Below are 21,082 nucleotides of genomic sequence, written 5' to 3' on the forward strand. Positions count from 1 at the left end.
AACGTAATTTCATGTTTTGGAGAACAAGATTCAAAGTAATAAAACCAAAGACAGGCAATAAGGCACACTTGAGCGAGACACGAGTGGCTGGAGGGAGCTGATTGGTTGACAAGGAACAAGGCTGATGAAACAAAAATGTAACAAAGTAAAAACAAATAAATAAATAATGTTTGCAGTCATTTCAATGGAAAGTTTTTAGTTGAGCCAATCAAACTCATATCTCAAGGCATCTTATTAAAATATTCTGATATATATATATATATATATATATATTTTTTTTTTTTTTTTCACATATGAATTGTGGTCTTTTTTCTTGTAAAATTGGCATATTTTCTCATGGTGAAAGAAAACCAGAAATAGTCCATTTTAATCACGATGTCCCGGGCTGACTCGACCCGGTTAAGTGATAAATGACCAGTGGCAAGAGGTAACTAAAGCTGAGGATGTAACCGCAGCGCCGCCTTGACCCCCTGTTCATTTACCTTTCGGGATCATTCTCTTTTTACACGCGGGGCTCCCATCTTGCGCCGAGACTGTCACAACACGGCTCTTTTGCGCTGATGGATCTTCTTGTGGCCATAGGAAACCTCATTAGGACCCGAATATATGGTCTTGGCTTTTTCTTTTACTGAACCGGTTCCGTCATCGTTCGTCCAAAAGTAAAATCGAACGTCATGTTCGAATTACTGTGTTTCCTCGTTTAAGGCGGGGGTTGCGTACCCAAAATACCCGCAGTAACCAAAGTGTGACGTATAAAACTTTTTTTGTGTTTTTTTGTATTTTCTTTAGTTAAAAAAAAATACACACAATGAATTTTTTGAGGTGTGCGTCAGATTTACAAATATCATGAAAAAAAGAGTGGGGTAAACAGGCAATTAACCTAAGGCAAAAAAAAAAATCTATTTTAAAAAGTTTTTATCGGCTTTTATTTGTTTGTTTTTGTTCCCTTTTTATTTTCATTCATACCTTTTGTTAAAAAAAAAAAATCCATAAAAATCCATTCTTTCTGACTAGTCTGACTTAAAAGCCAGAAAAACAGCCAGAAAAATAGTGAGGTAAACCTGCATTAAAAAAGGTTATGGTCATTAGTGAAAATCCGAAATAACCGAACACAAAAGACTACAAAAATCTGAATAATTCCCAATGATGGAAAAATGAAGCCTCATGAAGCACGTGATTTTTTTTTAACAAATTATATGTATATATATATATATATATATATATATATATATATATATATATGTTATTCTTAAACTATAATTATATAAAATATAATGAAATAAAATATATAAATTTAGTTTTTTTATTTTCGCACGCTTGTTTTAAAGATGCAGTAGAAATGCCATTGTATTGAATTGAATTTTATACAATCCCTGCAAACGGATGGCAAAAAGGTGTAAACTGAAACAATCACACGAGTCCGAATCAGAAGAAAACTGATCTTGATGTGAGTGAGCTTGATAGCGTTTCAACTACTGTCTGAAAAATTCTACGTAACTTAATTTATAACGCTATTCAATCCCACTATTACAGCGACACAAGAGAATTGTCTGGGCAAAGTAAAAATGTAAAAAATGTTATGTCAAATATAGTCTTAACTAGAACACAAGTCCAGTCCTGTGAAATGTTTGTTGTCTTCATATTGAAGACTGGAAAAGCATTTGTGTCTTTTGTCAAAGTCCAAAACAGTATTACGCACATTTACATATCAAGCACATCAGAGAATAGAGAAAGTTTGAGTGTGACTAAAAATAGTCCGGGTTGGTATGACAGCCATTTTATCGTCCTCACCCCTTAGCACCAAAGTCTTGGAGGCAAATAGGAGAAAGCGACGCTTCCATTTCAAAAGACTGACAGCATGAGCTACTGTACGTCGAGGAATCACTTCAAGCACTCACAAAGACATTTGCAATATTAATGGCGACATTGATCTTTGGGGCCTTTCAATGAAACGCTATTGCAGTTTAATTTTCCCGATCGATATCCCGCTACTATTTGTCAAGCAGGCCAAGCTTTGCCTGCGATGTTAGTGGTGCGCAGTGTTTTTGCTATTTTTTCGTTTGTTAACTGATATTCAAATTAGCTACATGATAGGAATGGGACGAGACACAAATCGCACGAGACACAAGTCGCATCTTTTCAACCGCCTTTGAAAAGTAATCGGACTTATATTGCGGCACTCGGGCGCTGCTAGCTAGCGGCTAATTTATGTTAGGCTTGACAGTGTAATTATCGTATTTTCTGTACTGCGAATAAAAGCCTTTATTTTCTCAAAAATCAACAATGCGCTTAGTGCGCCTTGTGTATGCACCGACCCCTAAAATCTGTAAAATTGTTATTTTACGAATGGCAATCGGACCATTTCCCGCTGATACAGGGAACACACGCACGCCAACCATAGAAAAATTTACATAATACGTACGGAAGTGAGAAACCAATCAGAAAACATGATGTAATACGTACTGTACGTACACTGGCTGTGACAAACCAATCGAAGGACATTATATATTACCCACAGTACGTACGCTGGCAGCAATAAACCAATCAGAGAACTTTACGTATTACGCACAGTACGTACCCTTTCAGCGTCATTACGAACATGAGCTAACTCGTGCAGTTTTTTCGCTGGGAGCGATAAACCATTCCGAGAACATTATGCACGTTCCTTTTCTTGCCACCTGTATGTTTGAGCACGTGCCTTTTAATATGGTGCGCCTTATGAATGGGTTAAACGCGGGAATAGACCCATAATCGAGACGGTAATATAGCGTGCCGTATGGTGCGGAAAATAAGACCTTTGTTACTGACCCGAATCGATGATTGAACATGACTTCAGAACAACATTGTGTCGTTTATATCAGGATTTGTGGCTCACTCTTCCACCGCCAACGTCTGAAAGAAAATTGAATTTATGCTGGACATGAACAAAAAATCTGGAGTTCTAATCTACCGAGATCTCGTACCGTCCCATCCCTACTAAATGATGCATTGATGGAACTGTTATATTTGCCATCCACCGCATCTGTTGCTTTCTTTGGCCTCATTCAGACCCCTAGTTGATTTACTGTATAGTCTCGACTGCGTCCAAGGGTCCTAATGGCACAGATTAAAAGGCAATTGAATAGAAAAAAGGGGATTAGGAAGACCGCACTAATCCCCAAACTTCCGTCGTGTTCTCATGGAGCCACAATACGCGCATGACGATAACATCGCAGGACTAGAGTTGCTACATTTCCATTAGGGTCTCCCTTTTTAAAAGGCATTAGGGATGCTCTGTCGGGGCTAATCAAGTGGGCCACACACACGCACGCGCGCACACGCGCAACGACTTGCTTGAGAATAGCCACTGTTCCATTGGAAGTTTTCATAACCCATTTAGATAATCTGCTTTGGTCTCTGCTGAGTTAGACATGCGGCCCCGACCTTTGTACGAATAGATATTATTTTTGTCTGCACAAGTGGAGAAGACGCCTTCAAGAGATAAGCATGTTCGGTGGCGCCTCCAGAAATTTCTCATCAGGGCTTTCAGCCGTGAGGGTCACGTCAAATCGTGGGGTAGCGCTGCAAAACTCAAAGCCATCATATCAGAATATCATTTTTGTTGGAGTAAATTCATCACTGGTAAAATATCAGATAAATGAAAGGCCAACATGTATTCTTTGATTTGTTGACATTACAAATGATTTAATGGGGGCAGACTAATAAAAATTAGCGATGGGGAAAGACAGTTCTTTTAAGAGTACTGAATGATTAGAATCAGTTCATTGAAAAGAACAAAATACATAAAAACAAAACGTTCCATAAAAATAAAATACAGTACATCAAAATACTGTACCCCACTCGTCTGTTAAATGGTAAAGTACACTTAGCTAACGTTCACAAGCTAACACGCTCATCGCGCTCATCTTGAATGCTGATCGCTAGCTTAAATACTAATCGCTCGTTACCTTGAATGCTAATCTTAAACGTATTTATAGCACTGATCCATGCATTAGAGTTGCAGGCCTGCTGGTGCCTATCCCAGCTGTCTTTACATTGTTTCATGATTAAAAATAACAACAATTGAGCTTAATTACACACGTTTTTAAAACTGCTTCTGTGACAGGTTCAGTCGTGGTTCGTTCAAATCTTATTTTCATTTAAATCAAAATATAATCAAAGAATGTTTTTGAAGGATGACAAAAATGGCTGAAAAAATTGAATGAAAATTGAAGAATTTTGTAAATATCTGCCCTATTATTAAAACACTGCCAGTTAATTTGATAATCAACTAGTTGTCGATTTATCGATTGATTTTGATTTTATGTGCTACAGACACTCTTGCATAGGTTCTTCTCATGAAGCTAAACAGGAAGTGCCTAAACCAACATCCGGTTTGCGGTTCACAATAGAGCATACCCATACATTTACAAAATAAAGAATCTTTGTAACTATAAAACAAAACACTATGCCCCATTTGTCTGTGTAGCGATAAACAGTAGATGAAACCAGTTAGGCTAATACGCTAACACACCCATCCCTAGCCTACTTGCTAATCACAAACTTGATGCTAATCACGAGTTATCTCAATTGCTAATCGCAAGTAAACATTTCCAGCATCTCCCTGATACATTTATACTGATAATAATATAGCCGCGTTACATGCAGGCTATGCTTGATACAGAGCGAAATAAGACGCTAAACGGAAAGTGCCCAACGCAACAGCATCTGATTTGCTTTTCAAAATAAAACTTAACTTTTCACTCACAAAATAAAGCAACGCTATCACCCAACTAAAAATTTTATGGCTTTTCAGGGGCGGGAATATGTATGTTTATTCTACACAACTAGTGGGGAAAATAACTGATATTTTTATCGGTTTGGGAGAATGCGGTATCCTCTGCGTTCTATTTGTGGAGAAATCGGCGGGATCCCACATTGTGTGCCTGCGCCATACCCGATTTGAGAAGGTCCTTTTCTCTGGATAGGGCAGGCCGCTGCTGGGCTCAGCAGGAAAACACAGGAAACGGGGGGCATGGCGAACATCAATCTTTCATAGCGAAATTTGTGCCGAGCAAAGATTCAATTTTCTGCACTTTGGTCCCCGCTATTGGTTATATACAATTGTTTTATTTATACATTAAAGTGCATTCATTATTTATTTCTTTGAGGGCAACTTTGATGCATTTTTCTTCCGACACGCAAGGCAACATGCAGCACTAAAAGTGTCCGTTGCTGTTTAACACGTTTTAAACGTAGAACTTATATGTTGAACGGAGAATTTATGCTTAAGGTTTTGAACTGGGGATCCCAATGGGGAAAGGGACACCTTTTCAAGCTCCTCCCCTCAGAAGCAACAGGGCGTCCAACATTTTGTGTCATTGAAATTAATATTTTACTTGTAATTTCAGAGCAACTATTTGCCACTTTGCACATTGTTGTAGATCCATTATTGTTGCATTGTCTTTGTATTTTGCTTATGACAAAGTACTTGGTGTACATGGTACAAGTCAAAAATATATAAATACCCTGACTGTTGTTTTTTTTTCCATAACGGTGTTAAACTCCTAATTTTAGCCAAGAGGTGGAGAACAGGTTTCGAAAAAAAAACAAAAAAAAACAGTGATTGCCAGGAAGTGGAAATACATACTAAAATCAGTGGCTTTGCTGCTTAGTTCAAATACCAAAAATGCACTATTAATCAATGTTGTGTTGTGGTGGTGGTGGTGCAAAGAATATATTGTCAGGAATCTAAGTCTTTGGGTTGACAAGATCCACAAAATGGTGGCAAAGCATAACTTTTACCTACAAAATGTTTTGCCACTCTTGTAAGCATCGTTCCTAGGTAACAAGTTGTCGGCAACGCTTTGCTGTTGTACAAATGAAACTCCTCAACTTCAACATAGTTCTTTGGCAGCAAGATCCCAAAAATGTTTGAAAAGCACTAGTTTTATCTAAAAAAAAAAAGCTCCTAACTCATCTAAGCGTAGTTCCTGGTTAACAAGTTGTCTGTAAACCAATGCTGTTGGCTAAATGAAACTCCTTAACTTCAACATAGTTCCTCAGCAGGAAGATCCCAAAGGATGGTGGCAAATCACTACTTTTATCTAAAAGACGGCCCAAATCATGGAAGGATAGTTTCTGGTTACCAAGATGTCCATCACAAGGTATTGGCAAAGCCATATTCTTGACAAAATGAAACTCCTCAATTTTATTTCAACATAGTTTCTCGGCAGCAAGATGCAAAAAAATGGTGGGAAAGTACTAGTTTTATCTAAAAGAAGGCTCCCAACTCAAAGAAGCGTAGCCGCTCTGTTGGCGGCAGAGCTGTGCTGTTGTCTATATGAAACTCCTCAACTTCAACATAGTTCCTCGGCAGTAAGGTCCCAAAAGATGATATCAAAGCACTAGTTTTATCTGAAAGAAGGCTCCCAACTCACTGAAGCATATTTCCTTGGTATCAAGTGGTCTGCAAAGCCCTGCTGTTGTCTAGCTGAAACTTCTCAACTTCAACATACTGTAGCTCCTTGGCCGCAGGATTCCAAAAAATGCTGTCAATAATTTCTTTTAAATTCATATTCCATAAATGCATTTATCACAGTGCCGTGATTAGACCCACAGGGATGGAATGTTTTTTTTTTTCCCGGTTTTAACCGTTGGTTTTTGTTGCAGGCCACCACTGAGAAGAAGAAGCTGAGCCATGCCGGATCCAAGCCCTCCCTCTCTGAGAGCAGCTCGCGACTCCCTCAGATAGCCATGAACACCTGCAAGTACAATGGCGGCGTGGTGAGACCACTGGTGGGCAGCCTGGCGTCCTCGTCGCGCCGCAACCTCGCGGAGCTCGACTCGGAAACGCAGCCCCTGCAGACGCTGCACAGCTCCGGCCTGGAGGTGGTGGTGTCCAAGGGAAACGGCGGCGAAGACCCCAGCAAGGCGTCCAACGAGAGCTTGGTCCGGGAGGGCGGCGGCGGGCGTGGCGGCGGCAGGGCGCCCCAAAAGAAAAACAGGGACATCGGCTACAAACTGGGCCACCGGAGGGCGCTATTTGAGAAGCGCAAGCGGCTCAGCGACTACGCGCTCATCTTTGGAATGTTTGGCATCGTTGTCATGGTGACGGAGACGGAACTGTCCTGGGGGGTTTACACTAAGGTACGTCGTGAAATTAAAAATTTCACCCATTTGTTTCATTCTAATCGCACATAGCCATATGCGGTCTTAGTCTTGTCTCGGTCTCCAAGAGTCTTGGTCTCAATCTCGACCCTCGTTAGTCGGGTTCGATGCAGGGAACTGTCCATTTTCCATCCCACGTCACATCAGAGGCCCGGACGTCGTTTTTGCAAACCCTGACATTGCTAAAGACATTAGCAGGCGCAGAGCTCTGGGAGTGAAAACTCCTTGAACCTCTGGCAGCTGGATTAATTGGTTTACTCAATGTTATTTCAGCAGGGACGTCTTCAAACAATTTGAGACGTCGGAGAACATGTCGGTGACCCGAAGGGCGAGGCAATATAGCCGCTAGCTAAAAATACATCTTGTAATCAAGACGGCAGAAGGCCACGGCGTGATAACGAGCGGCACGCTCGTCCTCGATATTTCGCCGGCTGTTTTTGTCATTCCTCGTCAGTCGCCGTCCTGATTGTAATAACAAGCGGGCGATGACTGTCCCATCGTAGCCGGGCGTCCGCTCGCTCATTTATCACCCCTCGTTTGCCAGATCTACAGCTCGGATGTGCCCGCATGCACACTAAGAGCGGCGCGCTATTTATCAGCGGCGCACGGCGCTCTCTGCGGTGGGGCACCGCTAATGCTAGCTTTGCCTTTTCTGTACCTGCCATTAAATTGAAAGTCCCCCCTGTTAGTGCTGCGCTTTGATTAATTGCTAGTTTGGATGGTGGGGAGCGACGGGCGCGGATAATAGCAGGCTGCACCCACACCTGCAGCTTCATTGTTTAGCCGCGTCCCGTCCACCGTGTTTGTGTGTAAAGCCCATTATCTGCCATCACTTAGACTTTTAAGCTAATAAGTAGTGTGTGTAGTGCATGTGTGTCGGCTTGTCGCTGTGTATTGCCCGCTTTCTCTGCCTCTTGTACATATGTGCATTTAGAGAAGGGCATTTATTCTCCTTGTCTAAGCCGGTAATGGAGCTATTTGTTTCCATTCCATTTTTTTGGAGGGAATCTATAGGGTTCTTTATTGGAAGCGTGGAGCAGCCAATATGGTAAACATTTTGACTGGTTAACTTGAATAAACAAATTTGAAAATGCGTTCCGATACATTTGCAACGTGAGCTTTTAAATCCACCCGAGTCACGTCTGTCGTACTAACTAGTTAGCGGTAAGCTAACAAAGCCTTTTCCGGTCAAGCGTCCAAATTTGCAAGCTTTGCTAGCATGGTGAAGTAACGACAAAGGCTCTAGATGGCCTACTTTAAGGGTGTCGAATTCATTTTAGCTAAAGGCCACATTAAGGAAAAGCTATTCTCAAGTGGGCTGGACTGGTAAAGTCATAACATATTTAACTTTAAAACAATTGGTGTCAAGCATGTAGAAATTTACTATGCTCAACAGCCTGACCCCAATTCCCCGCAAATAGCAGCAGTCAACTGTAAATATATTGTATAAAAAAAAAAGCAAAATAAAAAAATTTAAAATAACTTTCTTTTGGGTCCCATATATTATCCAGATATAGAAATCTTTAATTTGCATGAAATGGACATTTTCTAAATTTTTACATGTGTTCATACAATAGATATAATTTGTATGGAACACATGAGAGAAACTGAAAATGAATGAAACATATTTAAGGGTACAACCTCTTTTTAAGGAGTCTAGTGAAGTAAAAAGAAAATTAAACATAATAAAATGGTGCTGCAGCGTCTCATTTTGGACACTAAGTGGCACCCATGCAATGACATACATGACTGAAGTTAAAAAAAAAAAGTAATGATGTCACGCCAAATACAAAATTGCTGTGTGCTAACTGCTAAGCTGTAAACAAGTTAAAAAGAAATGCAAGATTCATTGTTTATAATACAAGAAGGATTGGCTGAATGAGTAAGTTTAATATAATGCCCAATCGCCGGTTAAATTGCCAACAAACACTTCCTCCCTGATGCATTTGGGTCAAATGGGAAAATTCTGATTCGGAATTCTGAGTCAGAACCAATTCTTTCAATGTTTTTGTTCAAACATGCTTGCATTCAAAAATATTGATTCCAAAGAGACCAAGATTCAAGTCTAAATCTTCTGAGCTTTTGAGCTCCTCATTAGTACTCAAGTTCCAAATGTGGCTCTGCTGTCAAGCGATAACATAAAGCAGAATCTTTAGCACTCTATTTAGAATGCACAAATTATCGTTTGCAAGTGGATGGATGCATGATACTTAGTGTGTGTACAACTGACGTTTGCACTGCAATGTTTTGTTCATTTGGCGCGCCATATCTATGAGTAATTGGTTTGTTTTTCTCTCATAGGAATCTTCATATTCATTTGCACTGAAATGCCTTATCAGCCTTTCCACTGTTATACTGCTTGGTCTTATAATAATGTATCACGCACGGGAAATCCAGGTGAGTCTATTTGATTATAGAAGATGTTGTAGATGTAGATGGTGGTGGAAACGGGGCTAAAAGTACTCGCGGTACTGGTACCATTGGCTAATCGAGTTGAGTACAGACACTCCCTGATATATCTTTAACTCTTTAACAGTGATACCCTGGACAACGACGTAGTGTTAACGCTTTATTAGCATAGCACGCGGTCGTAATAAAAGGCGGTACGAGACACCTCGGAGCCAGCTTACCCATCATGCATTGCGTGACAAAAATACGGGTAGCGTTACGGCTACAACAAATACGCCACACTCCCAAATTTACAAACTGGAGTTTTACGAACATCCGGCGATACGATGTTATCTGCGAGTCAGATTTCGTATTTAGCGCCTTTTCTATGTATTGTGTCCTCTGCCCGTTTTGTCTGTGTTACCCTAGTAATCAGACGTTATCCGTGTTTTCTTGCGTTTTTACTGTTCTTTTGTAGTAAACATACAAACAACTTACAAATAGCAAACGTCTTTTTGGGACGTAACTTGTTCGTAAACTGTGTAGCGTCTGTACTCGGTATCAATCATCCCTCGTAGTTATTATTTATCTAGAGCAGCGGTTCTTAACCTGGGTTCGATCGAACCCTAGGTCGGTGAGTCGGTCTCAGGAGTTCGGTGGAGCCTCCGCCGCAGAGATCCACCCCTCAGTCTAGTCTGCAGTTAGTGGGCACAGTCATTGAAAGCGTCCTGCTCTGAGATTTCCTACCGGTCCGCTTTGAGGTCGCTGGTTTATGCAGCAGAGTGAGACCTCCCTATCAGACCGCTTAGACTCTGAGTCTGAGTTAGACTCCCTACCGGTCCGCTTTGAGAGCGCCGGATAAGCTGCAGAGTGAGACCTCCTTCTCAGTCGGGACCACACACCGGAATTAGCCCGTTATCTCCCGAGCGCCGATCCAGGCAAATAAGCTCCCTCGGCCGGCGATCTAAAGGGTCGATCGCCAAACGGACTCACTCAAATCATATTTTATTTTTTACTAAAGAAGGGTTCAGTGACTGAGCATATGAAACTGTGGGGTTCGGTGCCTCCAACAAGGTTAAGAACCGCTGATCTAGACGGGCCTCATGTAACTCATTATAGCCATGAGAATTTTGTCTTGAGTTTAGAAAAACAAAAAACAAGGCCAAGAAATCCTAACGAGCGTGTGTTGTGCGATGATCGGCAGCTGTTTATGGTGGACAACGGCGCAGATGACTGGAGGATAGCCATGACCTATGAGCGTATCTTCTTCATCGTGCTGGAGCTGCTGGTGTGTGCCATCCATCCCATCCCCGGCCAGTACGTCTTCACCTGGAAAGCCCGGCTGGCCTTCACCTACACGCCGTCGGTGGCGCACGCCGACGTGGACATCATCCTCTCCATCCCCATGTTCCTGCGACTCTACCTGATCGGCAGGGTCATGCTACTCCACAGCAAGCTGTTCACCGACGCCTCGTCTCGCAGCATAGGCGCGCTCAACAAGATCAACTTCAACACGCGCTTCGTCATGAAAACGCTCATGACCATCTGCCCGGGAACCGTCCTACTGGTCTTCAGTATATCGTCCTGGATCATTGCCGCATGGACCGTGCGCGTCTGCGAGAGGTAAATGCGGCCTCGTGTCAACCTTTGTGGATGACCACGCACTAGGGATGGGACGAGATCGCGTAAGACGACGTCTCAAAGAGATTAGAACGCCACAATATTTCACAGCGCGAGATCTTTGGTTTTTTCATTTCGTCGTTGTTGATATGCGGTACACAGAATGCGGCGCCAAACGTGGTGAGAACTTCCAAATGCTATACCCAAAAATCTAACCACTTGTTTCGATTTAATTTTGAAGTTGGTTCTGGAAGCGTGTTGCAGCAATGACTAACTTGACTCACAGGATGCTCTGATTATTTTTAAATGACCCGCAAGAAAAGGATGGTAAAATATTGGCCGTTTGTCTCCTTTTATGTTTAAACGTGAACGCTAGATTATGTTTACATTTGCGTGTTAATTTTCTTTGCGCTCGATAAAAAGAACAAAGTGGAAAACTGGAAATATTCGATAAGGCATTATTTTAAGGTGCATTACAGATTTAGAAAAAAAAAATCTCGTTTTGCTCTCGTGGACTCAATCTCATGAGACATCTCGTCTCATGGAATTTGTGCCTCGTCTCATCCCTAACAAACACCTTCCTTCACTAGCTCTGGTTCACTTGTAATTCGCACCGTCATCCTCACAAAATATGTCCGATGCACATGTGGACGGGAAGGCGCACACATGCACGCCACTGCCTGTTTTCAAACAACAACAACAACGTGATTCATGAGCTGAGCAAGTCCCCGCGCCTTGTGTCGACTTGTCCATAATTCATGAGTGTCTAATTGTTTGTTCGCTGAATTTGTTTCGGTAATGCGGAGCAGCCCCCCCAACCCCCCTCCCCCTGGATCCCCCAACCCGTTTAGGGCCCCAAACTCTCTCAAGGGGCGGGCAGCTAACGTTTCTGAAATGAAAAAGGGGAAAAGCTTTTCTTTCCTTCCTCATTTGGCATTTACACAGGGAAATGAGACGTTAATGCCAGCTTTGATGTTTTTAAGTCATCTTTGCATAGTTGGAGGGAGGGGGGTCTCGTCAGACCCATGCGCTGCACTGATAAAGTGAAGGATCGGCTCAGACGAAGGGTTGCTATCACTTTTTGCAGCCACCGCCTGGTTATGGATGCTTGGTGAACTCCTGCAGCCCACCCTGCCTGCTCCCCCCCCCCCACTTAACGACCCCCACCGAGTTCACACCGCTCACTAACCACCTCCCCTCGCACGGCCAACCAGATCCTCAAAACCCACCAATGCCAGATAGTGGCTTTGGAAAAGTCACGAGATGTTTGAGGTCCTCGGAGAGTGAGAAGTTACGCATGTCAAAGTTCACCTGAAGTTTGAGAAAAAGCCTGAGCGGTACAAGTTAGCATATTGTGAAAACGTTTCCATAAGAAGCCGTTTTTATTGCAGGAATATGTCAAACGTTGTTATTTGGCTGTTTGTTTACATGACAACGGAAATTAGGAGGCTGGAAATGCAAACATTTGGTATTGGTCTCAAAGTGGGCTTTTTTTCTCAAGAAGGCAAAGATGTATTTGTACATGGTACTATAACTAATGTCAAAATAACATGTTAAAAAAAATCACACAATTACTATTAAAATTTCAGCAGACTCTTAAAAATGCAACAGAAATGTAATTATGTTCATGTGGAAAACTACAAAAATCAAATATTATGTTTTGACTGGCTAAAATGCTTGTTAAAATGTTTTTTAATTCATTCATTCCCAAAAACGTAATTTTTAAGAATCAGTTTTTATGAGTGCACAGTCAAGTACTGTACCTACTTACAGAATACATGTGTGTGTATATATATATATATTTTATTTTATTTTTTTTTAATTATTTTTATTTTATGTTTGGCTAAAGGAGTGTCTAAAACGGTTGGTACTAAATCAGTTAATGATTGGGGGAGGGGTACGATACACAGTATTTTTTTTAATTTTGCATGGGTTTTATTTATGGGATTTTATAGTAATACACATTAGGGCAGTAAATGTAACATGGTGTTGCAGTGATACTTTGCTTATGTTGTATGGTTAAAATCTTTTACCAGCAGTCCGTAAGATTGTGTCTTTATGACAAAGAGATTGCCACCTACTGGCCTGGCATGCACATTACTTCTTTTTTTTTGGAGCTCAGTGTGAATGAGGAACTTTTTCATAACAGTAGAACTTTTTGCAATGAAAACAGCATACTGTTTTAATTAGATCGTTGTCATGTAAACATTCCAAAATAATTTTGGACATGATTAGCAACCCTTAGCAATTTGGATTAAAGTGAGCTAGCCCTAACCTCTAAAACTAAGGCCACATTAGCTCAAAGGGTGTGCATTCAGGACCATATAGGATTTAAACAAGCAGTGATTGGTTTGATCCCACACACAGAAGCACTCGGCCACGTCCCATGACCAGCGCATGTCATTTGGTTTCAGTGTTGGAAGAACATGCTAATGGGTGCTAGCATGCACATGTATGTGTGAGCGCGTGCGAGTGTTTGTATAATGTTTTGTTGTACTTTCTATTCCCCACTATGCTGCTCCATAGGGATACCATGTGAGTCCTCGCTCTCTAGCTGTGGAACAAAAGAAAAACTAAACAAAAAACATTTTTTTTTTTTTTTTTTGCACCGAGCTGGCGCCACTTCTAATCTGAGTGAGATTTTGGGTGGGCGGGGCTTTTGTGGTGACAAGGAGCAAGGCCCCTCCAAAGTCAGTATCAATGGTCCTTCGTAAATTTTAGACTGCACAGAAGGATTAGGGAGGACCTCTGGAGTTTGGCATGAAGGCGACGCCGCATTTTTTTTTTTTAGGAGCAAGAAGCATAGCAGAGCAGCACTTGGAAGCAAGCGTCTCTTTGCTCACTAGTTCGTGTTGTGTAAGGAGGAGATTCGTCCTTCAAGTCACCTTGACAAATTGGCTAGAGAGCGCTTAGTGGCTTTTGTTTTTCCCCTCCTCTCCCTTGCTTGATGCGATTGTTATAGATCCATATTGCACAAAAAAGTGGTTTTAGCCACAACTCCAAGATTTGTCTGAGGAGAGAAAACCTTTCTGTTCTTTCATTGCCATCTCATTATGCGTCTTCCTTCATAATTTAATTCAACAGTGCTGTAATGGGTTCCGCACACTCGAGATGGGACTTTTGGAAGCAAACTGTTCATTCACTAAAAAGAGCCGTTCAAAAGACTGGCTCTTTGATGTTTTTTAGTTTCATCCATCCGTCCATTTTCTAGAGCCGCTTATCCTCACAAGGGTGGCAGGCTTGTTGGTGCCTATCCCAGTTGGCTTCGGGAAGTAGGCGGGGGACACCCGGAACTGGTTGCCAGCCAATTGCAGGGCACACAGAGACGAACAACCATTCACTCAAATAAATTAATGATTATTCATGAAAAGTGAATGAGTATACTGAAAATTGAATCCTTTTTAAAATTAACAAAAAGAAAAAAACATTTAAAGCAAATGTTAGCTTTACTTTTTACAGGGTTTATCCAGGTTACATATTGCTCTGAATCTGAAAAAAATATTGGATCAAAGTGCAGAAAATTAAAACTACGTCAATCCTTATTCAAACTTGACATTTATTGACCAACTGAAGAGTTCAATGTTGAAAAAAAATTAAATGCATAAATAACATTAAATTTAAATCAATATGGAATATTAACACCAATCGTAAATATTTAAAACATTGTGCTGATATTTTTCCGAATCGCCTTATTAATGTGATTCAGAAAAAAACGTTAATTTAAAATGTTTCGAACCCCTGCACAGACTTTAACAATGAGAGCGCCACAGCACCACCTGGTGATATACAAGTGTAATTAATCTACACAATACAAAAGCGAGCCAAGCCAAATTCTCTAGCGCCCCACTATTTTTTTGGCCCTAAAAAAATGAGAGTAGTAAGTTAATTTAGGTATGGGGGGAATTGTGCCAAGCAACTTCAGTCTAAAATAGCATTCATTTACTTCTTATTTTTTCTAGAACATAATACAAACATGCAGAACACTTTGTACACATCAGCTAACATATGTGTGAAGTGTGTACACACTGCAGCTAAAATGCTAACAAAAGTTAGCAAAGCTATCGAAACACTTCAGCTACTCCGCTCCATCTGCCCCTTCCTCCCGTTTCCACTCGGTCCGTGTGTGACTTTTTTTTTTCGCTTGTTCCAGAGTTAAAAAAAATAACTTTATGGTGCTAACATGCTAAGATGACAGGCTTTGCAGACGCGAATGTGGGCGGGGGATGAACGACTCCTTGCAAAGAGCGAAGAGCCGTTCAAAAGTGCGTTCGTGAACGTCACATCACAACCACAAAAAAGTTGGGCTTTTTTTCCTCTGAGCATCCAAGAAGCTAGCATACATTAAGCCATTTCATGCAAGTGAATATAACAACTGGTCGGGGATGTACAAGCGTTTATGATGTTTGGAAAGTATAACACAGTCCAATAATGGGAAGGTAAGCCGCTTCCGAACAGACTTTTTTTTTTTTTTTTGAAGTGGAGTTTGAGCGCTGACTGCAGTGTCTTTTTTTCACATCCATAAATCTCATCTCCCTCATCCCACCGCCACCTTTCGTAAACATCAAAACAGCATGCAGGTCTTCATGTTTACTTTTTCAACCTATCTTTTCAAGCAGAAAAAAAAAACCAAGAAGTAGGGCAAGGGGGATAAGAGGCGCTTGTTTGCCAAAGTGCTGTTTGAGTATTGCGTCGTCACACTTTGCGGGCGCTCCTGAGCCCATCAGAGGGGAAAAAAAATATTAATGCTGTGAGATTGGACAAGCATGGAGTCTGTCTGGAAAATGCCTACATGAGGGGAATGAAAGACAGCAAAGCAGAGAGTCTGAGGGATGGAGGGCGGAGCTGGAAGGAATATTAACCTCGCCGTAGATGGATTTGACTTTTGCCTTGTGTCTTGACGCGGCCCATCTTTTCAGCTAACCTACCTCGACTAAGCTCTATGGATTTTCCTCGGCTACCCCGCAGCTCCCTCGCTCTCCTCCTCCCGACTGATCCCCCGCAGATGGATTCCTGTAACCCATCTAACGTGGCATGCTTTGCCTCATCTCTCCCCTCGACTGATTCCCTGTCCCTTCGCCTTTCCGTATCCATCCTGAGCCAAGCAGGTCTAATCCACCCCAAACTCACTTACTCTCATGCATGCTTTGCTTGCTTCCTTGGTCGAGCCCCCCCCCCCCCCCCCCCTTTTTTTTTATCGTTCAAAGTTCTGTTATCTACAAAAGTATGATCCCGTCAATGAGGAATCAACGTTTTTGAACTCAGTTAACGCAGAAGTGTACTGGGCATTTGTTTCAAAGCATTTCTGTGTCCCCTGACCGCTCACTTTACAAAAACAAAAGTAACACAGAGCTACCTGTGGAATGCATTTTTTAAGGTGTTTTTTGCCAGCTTTGTTCGCGGTTTCCTTTCATGTAATCTCAGCCCTGCGGAGACGGACTGGAATGCACAAGCGCTAAGATCAAGTGTGCAGAGAAACACTAATGGACTGCTTTTGATATCTGATAACCCCAGAGACACAATTCAGCTCTGAAATATTTAAATGAAGGGCTTGATGAAGAGTACTTTTTCTTGGATGCCCGCTAGATTGAAAAGTAGCATTTTTTAGCCAGTGGATGAATCAGTCCATGTGTTGACAATACTGCAGATACTGCAGTTAACTACGGACAACTAGTTAACTAAGGACAAATGCAGTGCCTGGTCAAGGCTGACTTTTTTTTTTTCGGGAATCCAACAGGATTATAGAATGGAAGTCAATTTTACCTTTAAATCACATGATTGGGATGGTACAGGATAAAAAGTTGACGGGAAAGGGATTATTTAATAGGAAGGGAAAAAAACTTGAAAAGATGTTTGTTTTTTCTAACGTAGTGGGAAAAGGGAGCGGTATGGGGAGTCATTCTGAAATGGGAGTAGCTTTTAGTAGAGCGGAAAGGGATTTTTGTCTGGGGCGGGAGTGAAAATCCTCTCCCTATCTCTCAAGTGCCCGAGGCTTGTGTATGACTGTTTTACATCCCTTCCTTTAGATATTTTTTCAGTAAAATGATTACCACTCGGTGGCATTATAATATATTCCCACTCGCTAAGTCGCCAACTAGCTAGCTAACACGAGTATGATATTTTGTGGCTTTTTTTCGGGGTGTGAAAACACACTCTTGTGTCACCCTCTGGGGCTTTAGCATCTGTAAATTGTGAATGAATGCTTTACGTTCCTTTCTGTTTATACTGTTTGTTTTTAAAACAATTAACACTTGTGATGTTATCCTAATATGTTCTGACTGACTAATTCGCTCGCTAACACCCGTATATTTGGTGGCTTTTTGTCTGAGATGAGAGTGAAAATCTACACCCTCTGGAGCTTTAGCATCAGTACATTGCAGATGAATGTTTTACGTTCCTTTCTTTTTATACTGCTTATTAAAACTATTCACATGTGTGGCGGCATTATAATACAGTCTTACTAGCTAACATGAGAGCCAACACCAGTATGGTATTTTGTGGCTTTTTTTTCTGTGACGAGAGTGAAAATCCCTTCCCGTATCACGCTTTAGTGCCTAAGCGTCAGTAAATTGTGTATGAATGTTTTACGTTCCTTACCTTTGAGGCCGTTTGTGTAAAAAGCTCTGATTAGATAACTAGCTAGCTAAACCTGTATGTTATTTTGTGACTCAGCCAATTGTAGATTAGCTGTTGTTGTGCATATGTTTTGCTTTGCACTAGGGTCTTTAAGTGTGAAATAATCCTGAAATTCACAATTTTTTATAACACATTCACTATTTATGGTTAACTGCCTTGACACTTAATTATTTCAACATCACTACCCCGATGCAGAGATTTTTCTTCCATTTGTTTTGTTATCAACTTATACTATTAATCAAAGAAACAATTCTAGAATAATCTTGATGTCTTTTAATGACCATCAGGTTCTTGCATGATTCCATTCCTCCAAATACTCCTTATCCTTGTTAATACATCATGAAACGCATGTTGTATCATTACCACATTTAAGTGTATGCGCTGCCACATGCCCGTTTCGGCTACAACGCGCCTCCGTGCCGTTTGCATCCTGGCACTTTTAGCGCAAACGACAGCGTTCTAAGTGTTGCCGTGTGATATCAGTCAGTGCTCAAACGACTTGCACTAGCAGAACAATTATATTTTTCAATTTGGTTTTGTTGATGTGAATCCAATGTGCGGGAATTTTCCAGAACAAGCGTGTGAGTGTGGCTGTAGTCAAGCTTTCGGAAAAACAAAACAAAACAAAACAAAAAAGACGGTTTGGAATCCGAGTCTCGAGGATGGCACCAACAGCTCCTTTTGGAAATAGGCTAATGATTTGAAATTACCGTGTCACGGGGGTTTCACAGATTAAACAAATTATCCCAATAAAAGACAAGCGTTTCAAAGCAAGTCGTCATTTTGAAGCGACCCTTGAACGAAAATAATTTCATGATAGCGTAAAAAAGCCATCTGGAAGTGCGGTGCTGTAAAATCAAAAGAATCTATTTGCAAATGGGCTCTCTGCTGCTGGTTTGTGTGAAGGTGTGTGCGTTTTCTATCACGCCATCCATCTTCAGTGTTCTTTCAGTCTCTCGAATTTACCTACATGCACTTTTAATGAAACGGGGATACAAATCACATGTGAAATGTTGTATTTGTGATGATGATCAGAGATAAGGAAATTGTCATCCCCCCCCCCCCCCCCCCCCCCCCCCCCAAACATATTGTGTTGTATGATTCTTGACTACGTAGCGCCAACCCTTATTCACAGTTGAAGCAAACGTCAAGTGTAAGATTAGGGCGTGCGTCATTGTGCGTACAAAGTGTCTGTGAGGAAGATTTTATTAAATGGGGGTGAAACTATCTAAGCTCTTGTCCTTGAATTGCTCTAAAGTGGTGCCAGCTCTTCTCAGTGCTATTCCAAACGTTAACGCAGTATATTGAGAGCCTTCAAATATTTCTCATCTGCCTGTCTCTTTTCCCAAATGTCTTTTTGCTTTATTTCTCTCTTTAGACGCTGCTCTATGTACAATAGGCAATTTTTAGGAGGAGATGTCATTCATTTGATTTTCTATTGGCGTAAGGTAATACAGTGGAACCTCTGAGGTTGAACACAACCCAGGACGGCCATTTTGTTTCCTTTACTTTTGCGTAAAAGCCAACTCGTGTTCGAGGAAATATTACAACGTTTTTACGTTCTCATGAAGTGGTATTTGCCGCTTCAAAATAGAAGTATAGTATTTCGGTTTTTTTTTTTTTTTTGCGCAAAAGCATATACGATTGAGAAAAAAAAAGCGAAAATACAACAAAGAAGTTTATATACACTCATGAAGTGGGAACAAAACTCGAAAAAATATTACCAAATATTTTTTAGCTCTCATGAGGTGGTTTTTGAGATGTGTTAAAATTTCGTTAAAACATATTTTTCACATTTCCACTCATCATGTGACCCACCACTTCCGTGCCAAGTCACACAGCTAGTATTCTTTTTTTTTTTTTTTTTAATTCAGGGTGGTTGTACAAAATGAAGTAAAAAAATACGTAGTTATAAAAACCTTGAAAACAACCCAGGGTCGGCCATTTTGCTTTGCTGTCAATGAGTGCGTTTCCATTACCCTCAGATTTGCACAAAAACTCAAATATGGAAAAAAAAATCATAAAAACGTTTTTACAATCTCACAAAGTTGATTTTGAGCTGTGTCAAAAAAAAAACTGTAATGGAAACCGAGCTCGTGACATCACAAAAGCAGTGACCTGAGCTCAGAGCAACTATGATGTCATTTTCAGTTGACAGCAAGTAGCAAAATGGCCTCCCACTCAAGAAAAAAAAAAAAAAAAAGTCTTAAATGACTGCCATAACATTCTGCAGATCACTCACAATCCAAGATTCAAGAGTATTGAGTTGAAAGGAAATAAGTCAACTTTCAACAAGGGCTGCCTGCAACAATTAATCAAATATCCGGAATCATTCGATTACAGGAAAAGGTCAAAGCAGAATCTCTGCACCCAAGCTCCGCGGGGATCATTTTACCACACACAGTCTAATGTTACTGCTGTCCTGTGGCACGCGCCACTAACTGTAAAAACAAGTTAACCATGAAGGGCGCCAGTTAGGAAGAAAACATCCGTAACATCAATGTTGAAGTTTTGGTAGCATTTCACGCATAACGGCACTCCTACAATCACCAAAACGAGGTATTTTTTGTTAGCTTATTTAATGTAGCCTGCAATCGCTAATTATAACATACGGAAACATTGAACATGCCGTAAACATTATTGACTGGCAAACTCGTTCGAATGTATTTGCAAATACGCTAAAACGTACTAGTAGGATAAATGTTAAACAAAGCCTTTTTCTTCCCAGAATTCCACTGAGAAAATATATGTTGCATTTTTAGTATTTACCCTAAACAATATTAATACTTTTGCAAATTAAGTAAACATTGTCTTAATAAATTTTAAGTGTTGCAAAAGCAATAATCACTTAATTTTTGAGTGCACAAAATAAACTAAACACAGGCAATGGGAAAAACGCTACGTTTTTAGCATTTAGCCAACAAGTACTGTATAAGGTATGTTCAAGCAGATTCAAAGCTATCAGCAAACTCATTCAAATGTCATCAGTAAAATTCATAATCCATATGTACGTAATTTGTGAACCTTTTGTTGTAATGAAGGCCAAGTGTCCTTCTCAAATAGTGGGCACTTTCAGGCACTTTGATGCACTTTTTTTCAGTTTTAGACTAACCTGTAACCTGTATAAACGCTGTAAAAAAATAGTTTGTTGTTGAAAGCTGATTTAAATAGCTTTTTTTCTTTTGTTAATCTAAAAACACATACAGTTTTAGGTATACTTCTACAATATTTATGGATCTTATTCATAATCGGGCACGAATGTTTTTTTCGTTCCAAGGAGGGGCTTTGCAAA

The 21,082-nt window shown here is 40.8% G+C and overlaps 1 protein-coding gene and 1 long non-coding RNA gene across 4 annotated transcripts in view; one reads left to right on the plus strand and one right to left on the minus strand.

The window, feature by feature from the left end:
- The window catches only part of LOC148414636 (uncharacterized), a 97,607-nt gene that overhangs the window by 51,676 nt on the left and 24,849 nt on the right, over positions 1-21,082 (minus strand). The gene's annotated exons all lie outside the window — the stretch shown is intronic.
- The window catches only part of kcnn1a (potassium intermediate/small conductance calcium-activated channel, subfamily N, member 1a), a 66,289-nt gene that overhangs the window by 27,440 nt on the left and 17,767 nt on the right, over positions 1-21,082 (plus strand). For all 3 annotated transcript variants that reach the window (XR_015867423.1, XM_088429105.1, XM_088429104.1), the window contains exons 2-4: positions 6,652-7,128; positions 9,451-9,546; positions 10,742-11,160. Coding sequence is in view for 2 of the 3 variants with exons in the window: in XM_088429104.1 (XP_088285230.1) it covers positions 6,652-7,128; positions 9,451-9,546; positions 10,742-11,160 (992 nt within the window). In the remaining variant the exon portion in view is untranslated. The remainder of the gene's footprint in view (positions 1-6,651; positions 7,129-9,450; positions 9,547-10,741; positions 11,161-21,082) is intronic.

This window comes from Hippichthys cyanospilos, chromosome 12 (genome assembly GCF_059441005.1).
Source record: "Hippichthys cyanospilos isolate Australia breed blue-spotted pipefish chromosome 12, RoL_Hcya_1.0, whole genome shotgun sequence".
Taxonomy (NCBI): Eukaryota; Metazoa; Chordata; class Actinopteri; order Syngnathiformes; family Syngnathidae; genus Hippichthys; species Hippichthys cyanospilos.